General features: G+C 40.8%; 2 protein-coding genes across 2 annotated transcripts; both read left to right on the forward strand.

The window, feature by feature from the left end:
* Window positions 1–1,943: 1,943 nt before the first annotated feature.
* Window positions 1,944–3,453, forward strand: LOC139471900 (putative uncharacterized protein DDB_G0271982). Its single transcript, XM_071254412.1, has 2 exons — window positions 1,944–2,125; window positions 3,252–3,453. The coding sequence occupies exons 1-2, from the start codon at window positions 1,944–1,946 to the stop codon at window positions 3,451–3,453; spliced, it is 384 nt and encodes a 127-aa protein (XP_071110513.1).
* A 128-nt stretch (window positions 3,454–3,581) lies between these two features.
* LOC139471901 (uncharacterized) lies at window positions 3,582–4,634 on the forward strand. Its single transcript, XM_071254413.1, has 3 exons — window positions 3,582–3,739; window positions 4,028–4,273; window positions 4,511–4,634. Exons 1-3 carry the CDS (start codon window positions 3,582–3,584, stop codon window positions 4,632–4,634), a joined length of 528 nt encoding a protein of 175 aa, XP_071110514.1.
* The last annotated feature ends 19,717 nt before the right edge of the window (window positions 4,635–24,351 follow it).

The raw sequence follows: 24,351 nt of genomic DNA on the forward strand, positions 1-24,351 counted from the left end.
GCATTAATTGGTGTGCATTTTTTGTGTATCTCTCGCCAGAAAGATCAATAACTTTCATGCAATAGATCCTTATTATTCATTGCCTCGTATCGGTGATCGATACAGCGCTACGATCTCTTTGTTGTCAATTGTGTAGACTTTGAAGCACCTCGACTTCATTTCCCTATGGTAATAGCCCAGCAATAAGCAGCCTATTGGTTCCATTGGTCTGGACGAAAACAGTTCTCTTGTCTTCAGAGACATTCACGCTTCGGAGATTCATATGACAAGGTGTTGTCGAATGAACCTGTTCGTTTTAGGTGTACGGTAAATTGTTGTCATAATCTAAACTGCAGGAAAAAGTGAAAGTATACAACCATGTTTGATATGGTTAAATGAATGAAACAAGAAATGGTTACTCCATTGTGATGTATTCGATGTGCGTAGCACAGTTGGTTTGGACCTTAAATGTGTAATATTTTGGCGACAGTTTTCAGCCCAGTTATGTTTTGATGACGTGTGTACATGTTTGGTCAAATCGAATGTGTAAACTTTCATTTTGTCCGGCAGTTTGTATTACGAGTATGCCATTTTATTGTAAAATAGCTAAAATAAATAACAGTACATTGACACATTACTTTTTATCCAAACTTGCTGCAGAAATATTCAATATGAATAAGAGGAACTAATTATTTTATGTATTTTGAATAATTAATAAACTTATTGGCAAAAATTAATGAATGATTTAAGAAATTTCGTGTGTAAATTAGAAGCAATTTGGTAGTGTGAGGAAACTGTCTTTTCCAATCTGGCCTAAGATGTGATCAGTGCCATGTGGAGATAATTAAATATTAGATCAGTTAAATGTGCATGTCTCATTACCTGGAGTTAGCTGACAATAATTGGTGTTTGAACGACTTTAATCGAATAAGCGCTGACACTGCTAATTATTACCCGAGACCAGGCCATCTAAAAGTTTGTTTCGCTCGTCACGCCGATGTTGCTGGAATATTGCTAAACGCGGCGTAAAACCATACTCACTCACTCACTTAAAGTTGTGTTTGTTGTTTCAAGCCGCTTTTTTCCAGCTATTTGACGGCGGTCGTAAGATAATTGAGTCTGGACCAGACAACCCAGTGTTTGTCAAGAGCATCGACCTATGCAATTGGGATTCGATGACATGCATCAACCAAGTCAGTGAGCCTGACCCCACGATCCCTTTGGTCGCCTTTTATGACAAGCACGAGTTGCTGACCTTGATCGTGGTTCGAATCCCGGTTCGCCCTGATTATGTTTCTAGGTTTGTGAGTACACAACCGCGCCAGTGGGTTTCACCAAAGTAGTAAACGTGAAATACCTGCATTACTTCGGGCTTTCCTCCCACATCAAGCTATCATGCCGTTATCAAGTTGAAAGCTGTTTACAGCAGCGTTACACCAAACTCAGACGCAGATAATTGTATTTGGCATGTATATTTCAGCCGGATAGAAGTTAAAAGAGCATATCTATTGTCCTAGATCTATTGTCCTAGATCTATTGTCCTGGATCTGAATCGTTGCTCACACCATTAACCACAAATTTACTCTTGATCAGCCTCGGTCATTTAATGGCCCCACGAAACAGCTGAGATCAAGTTGACTGCGGCCTAGATGACATCGTTCACCCACTTACCATGGCGACGTACTCAACTAAATATTTCATAAAGGGTAAAATATTAATGCTTTCGATCCATGTGCGCGATCATTCTTGCATCCCGTGTCGTTGTGGTCGTCGTATTCAAGTAAGGAGTTTCATCTCAGTTGATCAGCGAGCCGGACCTACATTCAGGCAGGTCGAAATACAAATATACGCCGTGAGATGGAGGTAAACCCAACAGAGTGAAACAGATAGAGATGAACAGGCAGGGTGAGATTGAGATGAACAGGCAGGGTGAGATTGAGATGAACAGGTAGGGTGAGGTGGAGATGAACAGGCAGGGTGAGATGGAGATAAACAGGCAGTTTGAGATTGAGATGAACAGGCAGGGTGAGATTGAGATGAACAGGCAGGGTGAGGTGGAGATGAACAGGCAGGGTGAGATTGAGATGAACAGGCAGGGTGAGATGGAGATGAACAGGCAGGGTGAGATGGAGATGAACAGAGACAGGTGAGATTGAGATGAACAGGCAGGGTGAGAAGGAGATGAACAAGCAAGGTGATATTGAGATGAACAGAGAGGTGAGATTGAGATGAACAGGCAGGGTGAGATGGAGATGAACAGGCAGGGTGAGATTGAGAGCAACAGGCAGGGTGAATATGCCAAGATGAAAGTTTTTTCTATTGATTAGGTTTATGATGTTAATTTGTTCAGGATCTCTCATGCTTCTCTGTGGTCCAGAGGCTAAAGATGTAGTCTTGAATTTCAGTCAGGTTGCTGGTTGAGAGTTCAAACCCAGGTTTCAACGATGAGTTTTTTTTGTATAATCTGAAATGTATATTGAAGCCTCAGTTTCACTTCTTCCTGTCATGTGATCAGATGTGAGCACACAATCCCCACGCATTAGATGTACATGTGCTGTGTGATCCTCCATGTTGCCTGCCGATTGTCACAGTCTGTATGAAAGTATGTTGGAGCACAAATGTAAGTTTTCTTTTTGTATTTCTGACATTTTGTGATGATAGGGAAATGCATTTATATGCTATTGTACTTCTTTAGTTGAAAAAGTGAAATTAATGCATACATTTTAAGAAATGCCAAAAACATGTTTATATAGAAAATTAAGGTCTAAATGTCACAAACTAAATTTCCTTTACTTTGTATTGTAGTTTTCTAAACCTCGTCACCTCGTCACCTCGTCACTTCGTCACTGGAGGCATCATTTCAATGTTAACAGTTTGTGATGCAAACGAAACTTTCAGTGTTAAACGTTTAACGATATGACACTGACAATAAATTCCCTGTGATGCGAGCGTTTCAGAGTTTTCGTGTTCTTGCATCTACACAGGGTGAGATTGAGATGAGAAGAGACAGGTGAGATTGAGATGAACAGAAACAGGTGAGATTGAGATGAACAGGCAGGGTGAGATTGAAATGAACAGGCAAGGCGAGGTGGAGATGAACAGGCAGGGTGAGATGGCGAGAAACAGGCAAGGTGAGATTGAGATGAACAGGCAAGGTGAGATGGAGATGAACAGGCAAGGTGAGATTGAGATGAACAGAGACAGGTGAGATTGAGATGAACAGGCAGGTCGATATGGAGATGAGAAGAGACAGGTGAGATTGAGATGAACAGGCAGGATGAGATTGAGATGAACAGGCAGGGTGAGGTGGAGATGAACAGGCAGGGTGAGATGGAGATAAATAGGCAGGGTGAGATTGAGATGAACAGGCAAGGTGAGATGGAGATGAACAGGCGTGATGAGATTGAGATAAACAGTCAGGGTGAGATTGAGATAAACAGGCAGGGTGAGATTGAGATGAACAGAGACCGGTGAGATTGAGATGAACAGGCGGGATGAGATTGAGATAAACAGTCAGGGTGAGATTGTGATGAACAGGCAGGATGAGATTGAGATAAACAGTCAGGGTGAGATGGAGATGAGAAGAGACAGGTGAGATTGAGATGAACAGGCAGGGTGAGATTGAGATGAACAGGCAGGGTGAGGTGGAGATGAACAGGCAGGGTGAGATGGAGATAAATAGGCAGGGTGAGATTGAGATGAACAGGCAAGGTGAGATGGAGATGAACAGGCAAGGTGAGATTGAGATGAACAGAGACCGGTGAGATTGAGATGAACAGGCGGGATGAGATTGAGATAAACAGTCAGGGTGAGATGGAGATAAATATGGCAGGGTGAGATGGAGATGAGAAGAGACAGGTGAGATTGAGATGAACAGGCAGGATGAGATTGAGATAAACAGTCAGGGTGAGATGGAGATAAATATGGCAGGGTGAGATTGAGATGAACAGAGACCGGTGAGATTGAGATGAACAGGCAGGATGAGATTGAGATAAACAGTCAGGGTGAGATGGAGATGAGAAGAGACAGGTGAGATTGAGATGAACAGGCAGGGTGAGATTGAGATGAACAGGCAGGGTGAGATTGAGATGAACAGGCAGGGTGAGGTGGAGATGAACAGGCAGGGTGAGGTGGAGATGAACAGGCAGGGTGAGATGGAGATGAACAGGCAGGGTGAGATGGAGATGAACAGGCAGGGTGTGATGGAGATGAACAGGCAGGGTGAGATTGAGATGAACAGGCAAGGTGAGATGGAGATGAACAGGCAAGGTGAGATTGAGATGAACAGAGACCGGTGAGATTGAGATGAACCGGCGGGATGAGATTGAGATAAACAGTCAGGGTGAGATTGAGATGAACAGGCAGGGTGAGATTGAGATGAACAGAGACCGGCGAGATTGCGATGAACAGGCAGGATGAGATTGAGATAAACAGTCAGGGTGAGATGGAGATGAGAAGAGACAGGTGAGATTGAGATGAACAGGCAGGGTGAGATTGAGATGAACAGGTAGGGTGAGCTGGAGATGAACAGGCAGGGTGAGCTGGAGATGAACAGGCGGTTTGAGATGGTGATGAACAGGCAGGGTTTGATGGAGATGAACAGGCAGGGTGAGTTGGAGATAAACAGGCAGGGTGAGATGGAGATGAACAGGTAGGGTGAGCTGGAGATGAACAGGCAGGGTGAATTGGAGATAAACAGGCAGGGTGAGATGGAGATGAACAGGTAGGGTGAGCTGGAGATGAACAGGGTGAGATTGCGATAAACAGAGACAGGTGAGGAGATGAATGGGCAGGGTGCGATCGAGACGAACAGGCAGGGTGCAATGGAGACGAACAGGCGGGGTGAAATGGAGACGAACGAATAGAGACAGGGTGAGATAGAACTAAGTAGAGACAGGTGAGATAGAGACGAATAGAGACAGGGTGGGACAGAGCTAAACGGAGACAGGTTAGATAGAGATGAACAGACACAGGAGGAGATTGAGAGAGACAGGTGAGACATCAATCATACAGGGTGAGATAGGGACTAACATAGACTTACAGGGTGAGATGAGAAAGACCGGGACTAAATATGAAGAAACAGGAGAAAGGGAAGCAGACACGGGGCAAAGATAACGACCATGGCAACAGAAAGACAAGAGACATCATTGATGCCGATGCAGCAGACAGTTCTTTTCAGCTTTATATCAATACACGAACTTTCCATGCTGCTAATTAGTAGTATTCTCTCTCAACATCGTTCTTCGTGGGTGAGACCGCCTCGTGTTTTCTAAAACTTTATACATAATATATGAGAAGTTAATTGAATACTTCGGCAGTCTTCATGTCACGAGTGTGAATTATTCAAAGAAAACTCGCAACATGTTTGCAATAACTTCTTCAGCACATTTATTCTGCACTTGCAAACATCTACACCACGCTATGTCCAGTCCGGGATTTTATCATTTTAAACACAAAGTCAAATATGATTCATTCAAATAACTAATAAATAACAAATGTGTATAATATTGAAAACACTCCTGATATTAAGCATAAGAATCGAATATGCACAACCGCCAAAGCAAATATAAGGATAAACATATCAAATAACTCGCCTGTCAAAATGATAAGACCTGGAAATTGATTTTATCGTATCCCTATTCATGCCTTCAAAGAGACGAAAATAGACTCAGAGGCATGGGCTGTGTTGTTTACCTAGCTTATTGACTCTGTTCATTGTAGCCTTGCGACGTGGTTAATCTTGCAGACACTGATAAATTCTGAACCAGTAAATTAATACTAACACCGTAACTGAATCCTAGCGCTCTTTTCTATGTCTGGCACTAACTGGCTGTTTCATATCAATCTTCGATACATGAATGCAAAATGACGAAAAATGAAGGTCATTTATCAATGATTCTTCAGTGACTTTTTCGATTCCGATGACAAGGGTTTGTAATAAGGGTATTTACAAATCAGTCAGCTCAATCAATCGTTAGACAATCAATTTGGCGTAGTTAATTACTGATATCTGTTCACGTACGAAAGGGTATGGATATAACGCCGCTTTTAGCAATATTCCAGCAATATCACGACGGGGGACACCAGAAATGGGCTTCACACATTGTACCCATGTCGGGAATCGAACCCGGGTCTTCGGCGTGACGAGCTAACGCTTTAACCACTGGGCTACCCGACCGCCCTCCAGATACATGGAAACGATAAAACACATGTTATTTACCGAAGGTGTTTAAGGGTCATTTGATGGGGAGTCTCGAGTATAGACGCACGTGTAGGAATTCATGATACGAAATATACTTTTATGTCGAATACAGTACCATGAATTCCATCTTTAGAACAGAAACGTGAACAAAAATGGGTTTTGTGAAGCGTAAATATAAGAGACAAAGCTCATATTCATTTGAACAAGTCGACTCTACGATTTCGTATACATCATGAACATGTTTTTATGAATTAAGATCAAATAGTGACACCAGGTGTTCGCGAAAAGGTGAGCGTATCCTGCCCCACCGGTGGCACAAACACATGCAAAGGAAGGTCAATTATTCACCTAAACAAAACTGGGGGACATATGATACAAGTCAAAATAGGGATTGCATCGGACATTATTCTTGTCATTGATGCGTCTAAAGGAAATGCCCTCCACCTGTCTACCTTAAACCCTTGCTGTGGTCTAGTACAACAGCCACACACACACGGGCATGCACGTCGCGATATGAGTGTAATCATCTCGGATGCGACGTTAAACCCTATTTCACCAAAACCTCATCTTATCTGCGAACAAACCAATTTCACAACCGTTTCCCTTTAATGTACGTATTTGCCTTTTATAGAGTAGTGAGCTGCGATACACAGTACACTTGGTGTGTGTTTACACGTTAAGATAATAATAGATCGTCGGTTATGACGAACCATCGGTTATGACGAAGTATCGGTTATGACGAAGTATCGGTTATATTATTTTTTATCCAAGAGCTAGTTAATTGGTATTATGAATAGTAAATCATGGTTGATTTTAATATATTTTAGCTGAAATAGCAAAGTATCGGTTACAAAAATCAGTCATATTCAGTGAGTTACGAACGTTTTTTCAAGGTCTCAAGCAGTTGGTGAGATAGGAGGTAAGTAACTTTTGCCCTTGCAAACGACGAGGGGAATAAACGTAGTTTTTGCCAACTGGACATGTCATAATATAAAGAGACGCGGAAGTTATTGGAAAATGGCTCAATGTCTGACAGCTACCCTTTATTTCTTCTTCACACCTGCAAGTATTTGACCTCTGGTATGAACCAGTTTTGAGTGTGTGAGTATTCCGAAAATTACTAAATTTGACTGGATTTAATTTTGTATTGTAAGAGACTATCTTGTCTGTCACCCACAGGGAAATGTTTTTATATATTTTTGTCTATATCTTTAAAACCAGCTTTTTGACACATCTTAGCCTTACCTATGTACTAAGTGTTACAAGTCTTGAAACGATTCGATCCTCTGACCGCGTCATACCAAACAGCATCAAAGATGGTACGTGTTAGTTGCCCTGGCGCTAAAGGATAAAACAAGGAGTCCATATACTGTGTCTGAGTGGGGTCTGAGTGGGGTATCCACGTTAAAATGCGTATGGTATCTCACTTGGCTAGCATTTTAAAACCAGCATAAGTCTGGACAAACATGTGCAATATAAATGCAGTAATAATCACATTTCACATTATTTAATATCAATGTCACCCAAAAATTGTTTTTTATTTATCCTAACTACAAATAACGAATCTAAAATATTAAATCTTTAATCAACAGCTAAAGGAAATGTGCGAATTAAACAACGTCCATATCCCTATGTGTAACATTTATGATTATATCTGGATGCACAACTCTCTCCCCACGTCCATATTCCGAGGTATCCTCCCTAGGTGTAACCTTTATGATTATGTTGAGATGCACAACTCTCTCCCCACATACAGTTAGGGACCGACTATTTGAGATTTGAGGGGTGGGTGTGGGGTCTGGTTCTTTGTATCGAGAATGGATATTTTTTCAGCAACAGCTACAAAATCAGGTGGTTTTTTTTAAATTTAAAATTGAACAATTATTTAAGTTTAACACCTTGCAACATTATCATTTTTGTGGCAGGCAAATCCTTTTTTCAACAGTCTGAAGCATAAATATTATTTTCAAGAATTTTCGAGGACAATATATTTTTATATATTAAGTGCAAAACTCTGATTTCGCATCAGCTTAGTATGATAACTCTTCAGGACATATTATCTGAGGTCATAACTATTTGTCACCACAGATAACCAGGCACAACTTGGTTTCTCACAGTGTACTATGAACTACTCACGCCTCAAGGACTTCCGTTGGAAATTCCATATACACTTTTGCAAAATATACATCATGTTCTGAGAGATTTCATGAGATCATCATGCGTCATGGAATCCATATGTTCTATATTCCTCACCACCTCCCGCCTGTCTCGTTCAGGGAGGTCTCTGTACAGATTCCTCAAGTCTCCTGCCATCAGCTTCCCTGCTTCTGCCTTGATAATGTCAGGATCTAAATCGTAAGCCTCCCGCCATCCTTCAAGATCTTGCAGAAACGAAATCTTTCCCTGCGCAATCATTGTTACATATTCCTCATCGGATACCACCTTTTCTTTAAGAAATGAATTTGATTGTCTAATAACAGTTGTCCGAGAATCAACACCATTTCCTGGTGTTACGGTATATTCATCTGGCGATCCAGGATGTGGTTTTCTGTCACGTCTTCCTGTACCATCATCTGCTTCATCAATGTCGTCTGTGACGTCCACAAATCTTCCACCATCATACACTCTTTCGTCATTGTTATGGGTCTCATATCTCGGCGACTTTCGTACATGAATATCTCGATCAGTATCGGAATATCTGGACAGCTTCCCAACAGAGCTTCTGCCATCTGTGACGTCTTCGTACCTGTCATCATTATTGTTGTCATCGTTGTTACTCCATCTTCCCCTGTCTCTTGTTCCACGTCCTCGACTGCCCTTCCTATTCCTGTAACTCATATTGTCGTAAATTGCCTCTCCTATTAGGTTAGGTGTAAATCCTTTTGAATCGTCACTTGGAAGAACACCGACGTCGAAATTCTCACCTTTCACTGACACAGTAGATTTCCTATATGTCTTACCGGCTTTGTCGTGGTAGGAGACCTTTTGTTTTGCCTTACACTTCTTCTCCTTTTTCACAATTCCTCCTTTTTTGTTCCTCTCCTTCTGTACAACAACAATATCATCTAAGCTATTCTGATGACTTGCACCCCCAATATCATGTTTACTTTCAAACCTTGTCTCATTGCCTCTAGATGCCGTGGATCCTGTACCATATGGTTTTGTGCAATGTCTCTTCAATATATGTCTCTTATCAGTTTTATTTGGTGTTGGAGCAATGCCTTTCCGATTCAGCTGTTTGGTATTGAGACTTTTCAAAGGAGCTGTCCTCAACGTCACGGCCCCTCCACTGGACGCTGTTTTATGGATATTGTTAGCCCTATCCCGTTTTAACCGCGTATCGCATCTGTTGGTTTTACCTTGACACCTGGGATGCCGTTTTCCTTCTTGTCGTATCCTTTTAGAAGTAACGTCTCTCAACTCATCATCATCTTCCACGCGCGTCTGTCTTTGCAGTCGTTTACGTTTATCAAGGAAAGCAGTGCCACGCTCCCTTGTTGTCGCATGTCTGTTTAATCCCAGTGAAAACTCTGCCCTCAGCTCTTCATCAGTTTCCTCTGCAATAGCTCTGAATAAAATATGTCCACCATTATCCTTCGGACTCTGAATATGTTGAGTGTTTTCAGAGCGGGAGCCAACACCAGTGTCTGTAGCATGAAAAAGACTCAGAGCACTAGTGAGTTCTTCATCGTCATCCTTTGTTCTGTAATCAATTAAACATGGGTGGCGTCTGTATTGATTGTTATCTGAGCATTCACCACTGAGGTCAAGAGGTGTACTGGGCAGCGTGCGATCCTCCGTCGTATCAAAACTATAGCATCCTCGGACACTTTCCAACACTGATTTTAAGATTCTTCTCTCTGTATCTATTGACGACTTACAGAGTTCACTATACTCTCGTACGTAGTCACTAACACAACTGGAGTCAGTTGTATCTTTCTCTTGTCCGTTCACAATTCCCTCTGCTATGTCAATACTCAGTCGACTCTCTAGGGAATATCTGCAAGGACTCAATATCCCGGTGTGATGGTTGTTTTCTTCTGCCAACAGGTCCCTGACCAGCGAGGGTGGATCATAGCGAAAAAAGCCCCCACTTGCAGTGGATCCATTTATCACTATCGGACTGACACTATTGTTTGGATACAAGCACGTGTTGTATCCATACTCTATATTGCTCTGTCTCTCGGAAACACCAATGTCATCATAGGGCGAGATGTAACTGTTTCCTGAGGCACAGCATGCAGCGCTTTTATCAGCAGATAATATGTAGGCATCTAACTGCTGGCTGTTATTAGGAGCCCCTTGGGTATCACCAGTATTGGCATTATCATGAAGTATCGATAACTGTTCTGAAAACAGTTCAACCTCGGAACTAAAGTCTATATTTTCAATGGTCAGTATCTCAGTGTCCCCTGATATCTTTATTGCAGCGTCAGAGTCTCTGTTGATTGGTTGTTTGTCAAAATCAGTCCATGTCACAGACCCTGGCTCATTCTCATACACTAGCGATGAATTAACATTCCTTTGTGAAACCTGCCTGTCTGTGCTGAAGTCTGGCAATGAATCATGCAGGACGGTTGATTCTGCTTCAGTGGCTGCTTCAGTGGCTGCTTCGGTGGAGTGACATTCCAGGGCTACAACCTTATTGACAATACTTCCATGGGAATGTGGTGTGTTCTCTTCCGCCTTGTTTACACTTTCTGTTCTTTTAGGCTCTGGGTTTTCAAAACTAATCAAAAGAGATCCACCCTGACTGTTGTTTAATCTTTGATTCTCTGTGTGATCATGGGATACGTTACCACTTAAATCAGACACAGGTGGAATAGAGCATGAGTCTCTATTTCTCGAAGAAATTCTTTTCCTGCTTTGTTTTTTCTTTGAATTACCCAATTTACATGTTCCTAGATTAGAATCATCTGTGTGAATCCTCCTTGACACACCCACGTCGGACCTGTGTTTGTCTGATCCGTTGTTAACACATGTTTGTCCTTTGCTCTGAGAGGGTTGCTGACTACCTGGGTCACGTGATCCATCAGCTTGTTTATTGATTGCCCGGTGATTATCAGCCTCCTCACAAGTAGCTACACACGGTGTGTGGGATTCACTCGCCCCGTTTCCATTTGATTTAACCCGCGTCTCGACGGGGGGATTTCCTTTCTCACAAGGCCTTAATACACCTGCCTGTTGAGTATTGATCCAGGGCTGTTTTACAGAACCTATGTATACTGCATGTCCAGGAGATGGTGTCTGCATTTTGGTTTTCTTATTTCCATGTGTTTGGGAACTTTGATCAGGTATTTGCGACCCTCGACTGGTAGTTGGTCGAGTGGTATGCTTTCCCCGGGAGACTGTTTTTGGTAAATATAGGTCATTCCCAGATCTTCCAATTTCATCATCCATTCCTTCACGAGTTGCCTTACTTTGCCTATTATGGACTAAACTTTCGAGATATGTATTCTGTTGTCTGTGTTTGTCCTCATTTTCCCGAATCGCACTTTTCACACTTGGGCCGAGTGTTATTGTTTTATTTTTTGTTTCTTGTAGAAGGTTATAATTTTCTTCATTAATTACTTTATCATGCGACACACCCTGGCCGATACATTCATGCCCCTTTTGAGATGTATTTTGATTTTCCTGATAATTAAAGTCATCACTTTTCATCACAGGGATTTGTAAAACTGGAGCAAGGACACTTGAGGATTCTATATTTTCATTAACACTTGACCTGCGAACCTTAGAACTCCTATTTACTACCCCTGGCGTAGTATTCTTTTTTGTTTTTTCATGGGTATGGTGTTTTGTACGCTTCCAACGTGCTTTCTCAGATTTAATTTTGTGAATCGATTTTTCTGGATCATTTGATATATTTCCTTCACATAAAGTGGATTGTGTTTGAGCTGGCAAATCGTGACAAGTCAAATCACTTAATGCTTTCACAATACTTTCCCCGACAATAATGTCAACACGTGGGTCATACAGTAAATCCTTGTTACCGCGACTTTGATTAAGTAGGCACTTATCAGTGTCTTTGCCGGGTCTGCCAGGTATACAGTTTGATAGTGGGGGGCTGGATATGGCTACGAATGTTGAACTGGAGATTGATTGTCCAGTTGTGTTGTGTGTCAGTCGTTGAGGCTGATCAATAGAACCACTTAAGTGTTTAATAGTGTTATGTTCGGTTTCATGAAGCCAAGACAGTTGCGATCGGTCTTTTTCGAGTTGTTTACACCTGCGAGAGACAGGTACATGTGTCTCTGACACTGAGTGTTTGGTTGCCCTCTTATGTATATGCAGGAACATTTCTGTCATGTCTGAACCGTCTGAATTGAGGGAAAACTGCTTATCTGATGGAAATGCGATGGCTCCCTCGTCTTCTTTGCAATTTCCTTTTCCGTCTAGTCTTTCTGTAGGGATAGCGTTTGCCTGTAATATTTCAACAGACTCACACTGAGGGGACATAACACTGAGTTGGTTTGAAACCATGTTAATGCTTTCTTGTGATTTTCTCTTTTCTGGAGATTTAATTTTTTCTTTGCCGTTTCCATGTACACAAAACGAGTCTTTTATAACGCCGAAGCTACTTGACTCTAGCCCAGAGAAATTATGACAATCACTTCTTATCTCCAGATTAATGGTCGCATTTTCTGTTTGTAAAGCCATGCCATGTGACATACCCTCGCCGATTTGATTTCTCAATTCAGATCCCATCCTTGATTGTGAGGAATTAATGTCTGATTTGCATTTTCTTAATGTCATGCAGTTGTCATCATTCCCTGAAACATAATCTCCAACATCCATTTCACGTTGAAAGACCAAGGGTTGGCATGTCATTGCTGTAGTTTCCTTAGGACTCATGGATTCAGATTGTGGCTTCTTTTTCTTCTCGACCTTATCTGCTTTCCTTTTTTGCTTTACAGTTCCGATCTGCTTTCTTGTATTTTTACATCTTTCCAGATCCTCGTGTTTAGCTGGCCCTTCTCCACAACCTTGTGAGTTCACGTCTGAGGAACCTTCACACTTTTGGTTCCATGATCCACAATGTACACCTTTGTGTGGATGTTGGACATGGTTTTCATCCTCTTGTGATTTTATCTCAGCCAGAGATTTGCTTTTATATGTGTCATCTTCAAGCAAGCATACACACCCGTCTTTAATAACCGTAATGCTACTTGGGTATTGCGCAGCAAGATGATGACAATCATCCTTTTTCTCCATATTTATGTTCATGTTTTCTGTTTGTAAAGGAAGGCTAGTTCTCCCGTCAGTAACCATCCGTGATTGTGAGGAATCTAACTGCTCTGGTGGGTATGACGCTAACGTCTTGCAAGTGTCATCATTCACAGTATTTGCAGTCTCACCGAGGACAGGTTCTCCGTTTTGATTAATCATGGGTTTGCAGTGTTTTGCTGTCATGTTCTTGGATCTCTTAGTGACAGATGCGTTTTTCTTTTTCTTGTCTTCCTTGTCTCCTTTATAATTACACTTCCCACTCTTTGTCTGTTTTCTTATATTCTTATCAGGATGGCGGCCATCATGTCTCGCCTGTTCTTCACTAATTCGTGATTTTGTGGCTGTGGTTCTTTCATACTTTTTGTAGCATTTGTGTTGTGGGTTTACTTTGCTGATAACATTTAATGATTTTTGCAGCAAATCACAGGGTTTGGAGACATCTACGGTGGATCCATACTGCTTGTTCAATTTATTTTTAATTCTTTTCTTTTTCTTATGATGTTTATGGTTCACTCTATGTTCAGTGGTTTTGTCATTAATCCCCCCTTTGGTGTTTCTTAAATTGAAACTACTAGTCATGCGAACAGGATCACAATCATCCTGAACACATATATGACGGGCGTCGCTCTGAGGAGTAGCAGAGGTATCTGAGGTCGCATCTGATGTATGTTCGGAAATCATTTGGCACTGTTTGTAAGATTCATCTGTTTCACTGCTTGTGATCTCCAGGTCTGAACCCTTTGTCATATCATCTGTGTGACTACCATCTTTGTGACTACCACTTGTCTGTTGGTTGTCAATCACATTTTCACATGATGTACTGGAATTAATGCAACCATCAGTCAATCTATTCTTCAGCCCTTGAACCCCAAATCTGCCCATTGTTTCAAGAGCTTCACTGGAAAATGTATTCTCATCACTCTCAGTATCAAGAAGCATTGACGATCCTGTCAGAGAATCATACTCAAAAGCAGGAGATACTGTTAAATGTACCAACATCAGTTCTTTATCATGGCAATCCATTTGAGCATCCACTGTTTCACCAGAACCAACATCAAACACCCTGGGACTTCCCAACCTTTCTGACAGTCTGTTGAGCCTTCTTTGTGGGAATTTACACACAGCTGTGTTTTCAGAGTTGTCACATTCAACCATGGCTGCGTTGATTGCTCTGAAGGAAATTTCGGCAGCAAGGTTTTGCACCTCACAATCACTCACTGGGGAGGGCTCCTTATGCACATCCGACTCCAACAATACTATAGGTAGTGCTATAGATGATTCAAGAGCCTCGGGTGAAATGTTTTCAGCTTTCACAGATGTTTCTAAGTGGGTGTTTGCAAGTTCATCAACTACACCTGTTGTTTGTTTACAATCGAGAATTTCACTTAAAGTAGAAATGACAGCAACAGATGAAATGTTTTCAGTTTGCCTAGTCTGTATTTCTGATGTTACTGTCTCACTCTTGGTGGACACTTCAAAGACATGTGCTCTATCTTTGGAATATTTACTTTTATCTAAAGTTGGCTGGATTAACTCAGATGAAATGTTTTCAGTTTGCCTTGGGGGTATTTTAGATGCTGCTGGCTCTGTTTTAACAGGTTTAAGGACCACATTTACTATTTCTTCAGAACCGTTAATTTCATTTAAAGATGAACTGATTGCCTGACAAGAAATGTTTTCAGCATTCCTGAATTTCTTTCCAGGTTCATCTGGCTTTGTTTCAGAGGATCCATCAATCTCTTGGCTATGTACTTTTAAGTTACAAGCTTCATTTGAACCCGATTTCTTGGCCTTAGAAGAAATGTTTTCATCCACACCACATCCACATTCTATTTCTGGTCTAGTGAGATTTCTGTAAGTCATCTCATATGTATCTGTTTCATCATTTGGAAATTTTGGTGAATATGAACATGGCTGAAGCTGACTTTCTGCACAATCTTTAAGGTTGGTAACATCAGGGTGAATTAAAGCAAGCTCATCTCTCTGTATGTTTGTAATCTCTAGACATACCTGCAGTATATTAGAGCCTGGTGGCTCTGATTTTTGCTGGAGATCATCACATGATAGAGCTAATATTTCAGGCAAAGCACCATGTGAATGCCCTTCCTGGTGAAAGTCGGTGACAGTTGTCTCCCTTGTATGAACATCTACATGTGCGAGTTCTATCTCTTTTTCAGTTTGCTTTTGAAAGTAGTGACAGTGCGGTGGACTCGAACATCTACTCTCATTTCCATTATCTGAATCTTCTCTCATGTTGTAATGCATCGTTTGCAAAAGCCTGCAACAGTTGGAATCAAAGGAGGCATATCCACATTTACCTTGAAAAAAGACAATTTCAAAGTTCTTTTTAGAAGAAAGAAGGCTTTCGCTGAGAGACTGGCAGCGGGATAGATAGGGGTGACCTGTACAACAGTCAGATTTGAATGTTGCATAACCACAACATCCTTGGAAGAAAACAACTGAGCCTTTGTCCTCTGTTCCTGAGTTCTTCAACGCACTGTTCCTGCTTGGTGACAGCAACCTAATGTCATTGATGCTATTCAAATGTGTCCTTGGGAAGGCTACCGGATTTAGGCATCTATTTGATGGAAATTCAATATTTGAAGGCGATTCGTGGTTTGGCCCACGCAGAAGTTTTGAATATCCTGTATTACACTTGGGAATGCCTGTAGAATTGGCTTCATATGACCTAGACCAGCGTCCAAAACAAAAAGGGCCATGTTTTGATTTTGAGATACAAAGACATCCATCAGATGTTCCACTATGCTTGCTGCTGGTTTTGCCATCACATCCTGAAGGACCTCCTCGTGTACCTTCGTTGGTGACCTCAAGGGAATCTTGTGTGTTGGATCCACAACAATTAGTAAAAAGCCCACAGCAAATGTTAGAGTCCTTTGTTCTGCATCTGTAAAACCAACGCCTTCTCCTGAAGTTCCTGAAACAGTCCCATGGAATACACGAATCTATCCAATCAATTCTCTGAGACCAGAAATCAGGTGGAGTCTGTGGTTGTGTGTTTCGATTGCGCCACATTGCTCGGTTTTGAATAGTCACACCTGTATTTCAAGGGTGCAGTGGATTTGTCACAAAACAAGGGGTATGCCTACTTGCCCATAGAATCAATCGCAAACCCCAATACATTAATTTTGCAGAAGCAATTAACACTTTTGCAAAAACTACATTTGAACAAATCAATACCATGTTCAATACAAAATCGTCATGTAAAAGTGAACAGTGTTACAAAATTCAGGAAATTATTCTTTGACATTGACATGAGCACTTCCAACACACCCGCAGTGTTCCTTGAGTCGTCTCTGAATGTCCAGAAGACGTTGTCTGAAAGTCAATAGAAAAGTACAAATCTTCAGGCTTAACACTCAATAATAAATTCAAATAACGTCTAACATTACGTTATTAACGACCAAAATTTGCAAGAAAGATAGTAAAACGCGTGTTGGGGCAATGAATGATGGAGAGTGAGTGCCGCGGAGAGACGATTTTACGTCACAAGATGACGTAGTAAATACGTCATATCTAGTCCGGATATGACGAAAGGGGATTTAGGCTGGATATAAAGGAATTACGTAAACAAACATGGCGATGCCGTAACAATTAATAACGGTGGTGACGAGCCGGATATAAAGACATTTTGTTTTGAACACGATATGCTATTTAAAACATTGTTCTATAAAAGTAATAACAATAGATAATGTATTCATAGGATTTTATACATTGGTAACACACCAGTGACGAGGGTAATTATTCCTCGATTTATATATTATTTTGAAAATCTATTTTGTAAAGAGGGACAGCTTCCAATCTAACCTATAACGCCTTTTGACTCAGCCTGTCATTATCGATTCAATCCATCCATGGCGATGTTGTATGTAACATGAATTTCAACATTTATGGTTGAGAAGTCGGTGTACTTACCAAAATAACATGACACTTGAAAATCTTCAAAATGCGTACTTGCAACAAAGGCTGTGAATCGACCCTCCACCCCACACCAAACCTTGTTAAAGGCAATACATCACCATGACAACATGCCTTTGAATACCCATAAGGTCCATGTCTGCGCATCTGCCTCTTTTAACTACCTCCATGGTGCTGAGCTGCAGAGGAGATGCATCGACGGCGCAACGACATCATGACACCTACGTCAACGGAACCTCTAGAGAAGTAGTTGTTTGACAGCTCAGCAGTGGCACGCCATCATAATCTCATCGCTGACTTATTTTGCACTTTGACTTTCGGATGAGTAACGTTATACTTTGTTTTCTTGTACAGTAAGCTGTACGTGAGATATTGATTATTGAAGTACTGAATGACGAGTCGTCCCATTTGCAACAAAGTACATGTTTAGACTCAGAACTGTCAATGTCATCAAATACGGAAAACTACTAAAATAAGGTTTAGTAAAGGTTTGCATAATTTAGGTAGGATTCAAAGAATTCCAAGGTAATGGTATATCCTCAAACAGGCCTCGCTTGTATCTGACTAAAGCGAGGAATCAGGAAGGGTGGTGAGGTTATTATCTAAAAGGGCATGGGTGGTCCAGTCGTATATGATGCCGCAATTACGTGTGCAGAATTGCGTCCCTTATGCCTGTAGATACCAATGATCGTGGGTTCGAATCCCGGTTCGCCCTGATAACGTTTTCCCCCAAACCCTTGATGCCAACAACAAGCTGACACAACGTAACACAACAGAAACAAAGCCTCGTTAAGCGAAATTGAGCCATTCCACATTTTGAAATCTCACGTGACTAATCAACATCTTTGACAAAAAGCATGTATGTTGGGTGTCAAAACGTGTGATGATACACGCCTAAAGAAATTTGGATTCGGGCTTTCAGAACTTTGGCAATGACGTTTGGAAATTACAACAAAGTATCTCAAGATATTTTCAGAATATTGATTATTGTATGCCATTTACTCAATATGAATAAGTTAACATCCTGTCGAAAATGGTCATCCTTAAAATTTAATAACTAGCTATGAAGTTTCAGTTAATACTTGTATGACTGATATAAGCGTAATTTAACTATGGAAACTATTTAAACGATTACTCAAAAAACACAAACACGTTCAGTTCTGTTCAATGATTGCCTGTTTTCGTGTCGATTGTCTTCATCCCTTATATTGATGGACATGACACTATTCAGAGAGTGTTGTGTATAATAATGGATAAAAAGATGGGCAACAATTAAAATCGCGTTCTAGATTACTGCACGACCGTCTCCGTTGTAAATATCATTGTTATATTATTGTTATATTATTGTTATATTATTGTTATTGCTAATGTGAGACCCAAACCTTCTGTCCAATATGATTAACAAATATTCTGTACATGTTCACCATAAAATCATTTTCCGTTTGGAGACGTATTTATCACACAGGATGATAAGTATATTCCATTTTCAAGAAATGCAAACAAAATCAATATTAACATCTGGGTATAGGAATTAGACACTTCCGGTACTTTTGAATAATTTGTCTTGGTTGCTATGGTGACGGTATTGATTTCTACCCGACTACCCGTTACATTTTTCATGTCAAAACGTATCATATTTCATCATCTACGATGAAGAGATATGTTTATTTCCTCGTTTGAAATTCCAAACAAAAAGAAACGTTAACTACGATTTGATGTTAATAAAAATCTATTGCTAATAAGTTTCAAGACTGTTGATTGTTGGAACTAAACATAAGGTAAAGGCATAATGTGAAGTTCTTTATTAAGAGAACGGCTACCAAGTAGGCCGGAACTCATTAGTTGCAGGAACCGATCGGTTCTACTAAATATTAAACGTCAAAGCTGGAGATAATAACCACTCACACAATTGACATAAAAAAGGAACTGTTTGTTGCCTCAAGCCGCCCAGCAAAAATTGTGCCATACGACCGCGATCTATAAACAGTCATTGAGGGTCTGGACCAGACAATTCAGTGCCACGCTGGCACGTTTACTAATTTTGGTAAAACTGATCACGAAATGATAACTTGGAATTACTTCCGTTGAGTACAAATGCACTGTTCAAGAAATGGGGTTGCAAGGTCGTGACTTTTGTTACAGAACGAATGACGATGAATTTGATCACGTGGTACAGATATTCTGGTCCTGTGGGACACAAACTCTCATCATTGAATGCATTTTAATGTCTTTAGATCGGTATCATAAACTAACGATATGCTAGTCAGGCTTCTCTATCTCTTTATGTAATGTATTAATAATTGTATCATAATTTAGTAACACTATATGCAAGTCAAGCTTCGCAATTCTTTAATATATTGTATTTAGACTTGCTTTATAATCCGACATTATGCAAGTCAAACTTTAAAAATCCTTGTCTAAACTGTATGCAAGACAAACTGCGTAATTCCTTTAAGATTTTGTAAACAATTTATAATATTAATTGGATGCAAGTCAAGCTTTGCATTTCTTCAATGTGATATACTTAGATTTGCTTCGTTTTCTGACGATGTACAAGTCAAGCTTCGCAATTCATAAATGTAATGTATTTTTGATTAAACAAGAGGCCTTAATTCTTTCCACATCCGTTTGATAATTTTACAGAATGTGCAGGCAATGCTGTCAGAAATGATCAGAAGCTAGCTCTGAAAGACGCTTCTGACGTCTGCTATTAACAATTCAAGGCTTTCAACGCTCTTCGTTTTGGGTTACCACAAAAGGTCGTCAGTAATTTAACTTACACGGAGGAATCGGTACTGCGTGAAGGAATACGTAAATCCGCTGTGGACTACTTTCTGGACGTGCAATGGCTGGTACCATCCGACAAATATTTAACCAATCCACCTCCACGTCTCCGGTGTGATTTTCCATTCAACTGGGACTTTGACTTGAGGCAGGGAGGTGAGGCAAAATAATCAGTTGTCATTTCTGTTCGTTTGGTAAATTATGACGTCTTTAGGTAAAATGTAGAAACATATTGAATTGGGGTGTTCTTTTTCATATATTATGCATATTTTGATGTGCATGCTAAACACATCGCCTCACGATACCAAAAATCCGTACCCGTTTTAACTATTTATTTATTAGATGTCATACAAATTCCATAGTTGGATGAAGCAAAATGTTCTTGTTCGTGATCTTCTAAACACCCGAAGCACGTTAAAGGACGACACATTGCTAACATATCACTTACAATTCTTCTATCGATCCGGTGTCATGTCACTCGTTTCCATGACAACAGACCCATATTTTCCAAGATTTCTGATAATACACGATTTTCACGGAAATAATGTGAAGCAAAACATGTCGTGTTGGATCAGTTAGACCAAGTTAGAACAGCAGGTTGAAAAGTGATTTCAAGGCACAACTTAAATGTATATGAATGATGTTGTTGTACAAACATGGACAGAACGGCGCGAACATAAGTTTTCTATAACATTTGCTTCACGAAGGTGTATCTAACGATACTTTCAACACATTACAGATGTGGAGCAGCGTCCGTCGCTACCGTGGCCGTTCTACTCGTGACGACGACCTTATTATCTCCTGTAGCTGCATCACCGACTGGTGCTTCACCTGGTGCGGCAAACAATGCAGTAAGAAGTCCCAACAACGCGCCTCAGTCTCAAGTCAACAGACCACTGATTCTGACCAGTCGGAGGAGTCTAAGTGCTGTACCTTCGGGGGATGTTTTGTCCAGACCACCCAAGTCCGGGGAAGTGATGACCAAGGTTCACAGGTCGGACTAGAAGAAACTGCCACAGAGTCCGACCCAGCAGACTGGACAGTGCAGCAGCAGGTTGATAAGAATGATGATGATGAAGAGGGGGTAATTGATGTTGGACATTGGTCCTATTTACGTCGATTCCGACCGAGGTTCTTCAACAATGGTGGAGCTGATGTAAGTGGCATTAACCAAGTCAAGCAAGATGGCTCTAAACCTTCAGGATTCCGGAGGCTGAGCTTGTGGTTTAGACAATTGCATCAGAGGGCTGAACTCTCCCCTGACTCAGCAGCCTCACCTTCTGCTGTCGTTGCTGTAGAGTGTCCAGAGGAGGAGATTGATGCCACAGACTGTGACGAGGGACAAAACGCACAAAATGAACAGAACTCATCGTCATGGGGAAAAGAGCCATTTTTTGTGTTTGAGAGAGGTCGGTGTGGTTATGCAGCATTTAATCCAAACTGTTGTAGATTGTGGGAGACTATGGAATACTCAATTGCTCACACGTCACCCAGTGCAAGCCATGAAGCGAAACTACCAGCAGGTACAAAGGTTCTTGATGAACCAAAATCGTTATTTAAAAATGACATCTTGGATAATGTTAAACAGAACACATCAGTTACAAGGATCACTGTTGCTTCTGATTTGGAACATACGCAGAAAACGGTCTTACGTACAACATCAACTGAAAATGGTGGACCTTCTGCACCCTCAAAGCAAACGCAAGTCCATACACCTGACACCAAAGACACAGGCAAGGAATTTATGGGCATTGAAAAGGTTGATCTGGCAAGGGACATTGTAAATGTAGTAGGTTCATCATCAGTTCAGAAAGATACTTGTGACAGCGGCCCACCAGTTGGAACTGGACATCATATCAATCATACCATTCCTAAAGTTGTCATTTCCGGGGCTAGGACACCCACGCCTAAGGAAGAAACAAGTCCCAAAGTTTACCAAAAGGTACCAAGCAAGTCTCTTCCTAGACAACGAGCCGTTGATGGAGAAGCTTCCAATGAAGTTAAACAGGACCCAAATCACCATCATGAACCAGAGAAGGAAAGAGTAAAAGTGGACATATTAAACTATATGATTAAGAGTTCTCCCAAAAAAGCACCTAATCGTGCGGTAGATAAAAAAGCACAAGACACATCGAAAGAAGTACCTGGGTTTTCTGATTCCAAAAAGAGTGTGAGGTTTAAGGAGCTACCATATAGTCATTCTTCAACCAAGGGAAGAGCTGTATATATTGGCACATCTAAGCATTCGTCCGCACCAAAGAGGGAGATATTTGACTGCCTTTCGATGACTGTTGAACGCAGATGTGTTACCCTGCAAGGTGCGAACCAGGCCCCGACTACCCCATGCGTGAAACCTGTTGCTCCTCTTGGAGGACCTGTGGAATCCCCTAAAGGGGTCAAAGAATATGTGAACGAGTATTCAGAGCTGTGTAAGGCTTCGGTTGACCAAGAAAGACAAATTCTACAAACCGTTATTGATAGTGTCAGGGAATACTACAAGATGCCAACAGCCCTTGACAATACTGCATCGCAACAGAAAGAAAACAATCAACCTTAATGATCCCAGAACATGATTTTTACCATTCCTAGCATTCATAGAAAATGTTATCAGTCATTTAAAACCCATTTTGGGACATCTATTATGTAGTTATTTCGTTGGATTGGTTGAATGCATAACATAACCGCTGAATAAGGACACCGTTGAAGGTTGTTTCAATCAAAATGGTTCCTGCTCAGCATGCGAGTTTGTGAGTTTTGTCCTGGATGATTATTGATTTTCGTCTGGGCGGGCTGTGAGAACATGGTATGAGAACTATCTTAAGATTGGATTTCTAATTCACACATTAAAAGTGATGTTTATGCATAATGTTACATAACTTATGTACATATAACTGACTTACATTTGCTTGCATATTGTGGTTTCATTTTGAGACTATGAACAACCTTGGCAATGGTTTTAGCTGAATGGTTAGAAGAAATGTTTATTCGGACCGACCATGTTCTATTCTTAGGGACCGCTGGGTTTAATGTTTGAGAGGATTCTTTTTCAAGGAATACCAAAAAATGTCTCTGTAAAAAGGGTCCAAACGTTATTTTTCAGTACATCGAGCATACCAAGTGAACGATTGGCGGGGACTTGAAGACAAAATATTTGTGTGCAGTTAATATTTTTATGAAATCCCATTTTATGAAATGGTCGGCCCCAAATTGATTGGTAAGTACAAGGGAAAGGATTCCTGGTCATTCGTGAAGTTTTGTGTGTTTAAATGTAAAGAATAGTATTCACATTTAAAGCAGTCGCTTTTTTGTAAATGTTAAACAGTAAATGGCATTTGAAAAGCTTGCAGGCTTGTTTGAAATCATTTTTTCTATCGATTGAAATATGCCATGATCTCAAATAGACTTTATATGGGAAGTATTTTCGCTTCTTCGTGGGATTCATAGGCGGAATTCACCCATTTTCCCGTCGTGACATTGTTGTTATAATGATGAGAGCGGCGTAAAACCCAACTCGCTCACTCCAATAAATATAATTATTTCAACAGCAGTCATTATGTATCAAAAATACTACCTTTTTCAAAAAGGCAAAGGGAATTTCTACACTACTTCTGTCCTGGTATTGTTCTATGCGTCATGACCTTTTTGGTGATGCAAATTTAAACCAGGAGTTTCTACATGCTTTACGAAATATACGTATGAGTGTATAGATACTCACATGCGTAAATATATGCATGTGAATGGGGCTTTGGTAACGATGATACATATACACGCTGCTTAAAGAACATTCCGGACCAACGAGATCCAGGAAAATGTGGTAGAAGCGACCACACCCTTACCACAGCCAAAACAATCTCTGTAAAGGCAGATTCGATAGTACAATTCCTTCTGTATAGCATGTGTTTATGAATCTCTGTCAAATAGTGATACCATGTGTTCTGCCCCAAAGGTGGCATCCTTCACAAACACATGCAAAGGCAAGCCAATTGTTCACCTGAAAAAATCCCTGGAATATAAGGCATTAGTCAAAATGGGGAGTTGCATTGGACGTAATGAATGTAATGACCTAGGAACGAGTCGTCACCAAGGAATGCCAGTTTGCAGTCACATAGGAATGTGTCATGATGCTGTCACCTAGGAATGTGTCAGTTTGCAGCCACATAGGAATGTGTCAGTTTGCAGTCATCTAGGAATGTGTCATGATGCTGTCACCTAGGAATGTA

The sequence above is a fragment of the Haliotis cracherodii genome, unplaced genomic scaffold, assembly GCF_022045235.1.
Source record: "Haliotis cracherodii isolate W230 unplaced genomic scaffold, xgHalCrac1.p SCAF_23, whole genome shotgun sequence".
NCBI lineage: Eukaryota > Metazoa > Mollusca > Gastropoda > Lepetellida > Haliotidae > Haliotis > Haliotis cracherodii.

What these genes read in the sequence shown, in the direction of transcription:
- LOC139471901 (XM_071254413.1), top strand. Translation starts at nt 3,582, where the DNA reads ATGAACAGGCAGGGTGAGATTGAGATGAACAGGCAGGGTGAGGTGGAG. An exon ending in ATTGAGATGAACAGAGACCG is followed by an intron (nt 3,740 to 4,027) that starts GTGAGATTGAGA and finishes TGAGATGAACAG; the next exon opens with GCAGGGTGAGATTGAGATGA. An exon ending in ATTGAGATGAACAGAGACCG is followed by an intron (nt 4,274 to 4,510) that starts GTGAGATTGAGA and finishes GGAGATGAACAG; the next exon opens with GCAGGGTGAGCTGGAGATGA.
- LOC139471900 (XM_071254412.1), top strand. Translation starts at nt 1,944, where the DNA reads ATGAACAGGCAGGGTGAGATGGAGATAAACAGGCAGTTTGAGATTGAG. An exon ending in ATGGAGATGAACAGAGACAG is followed by an intron (nt 2,126 to 3,251) that starts GTGAGATTGAGA and finishes TGAGATGAACAG; the next exon opens with GCAGGATGAGATTGAGATGA.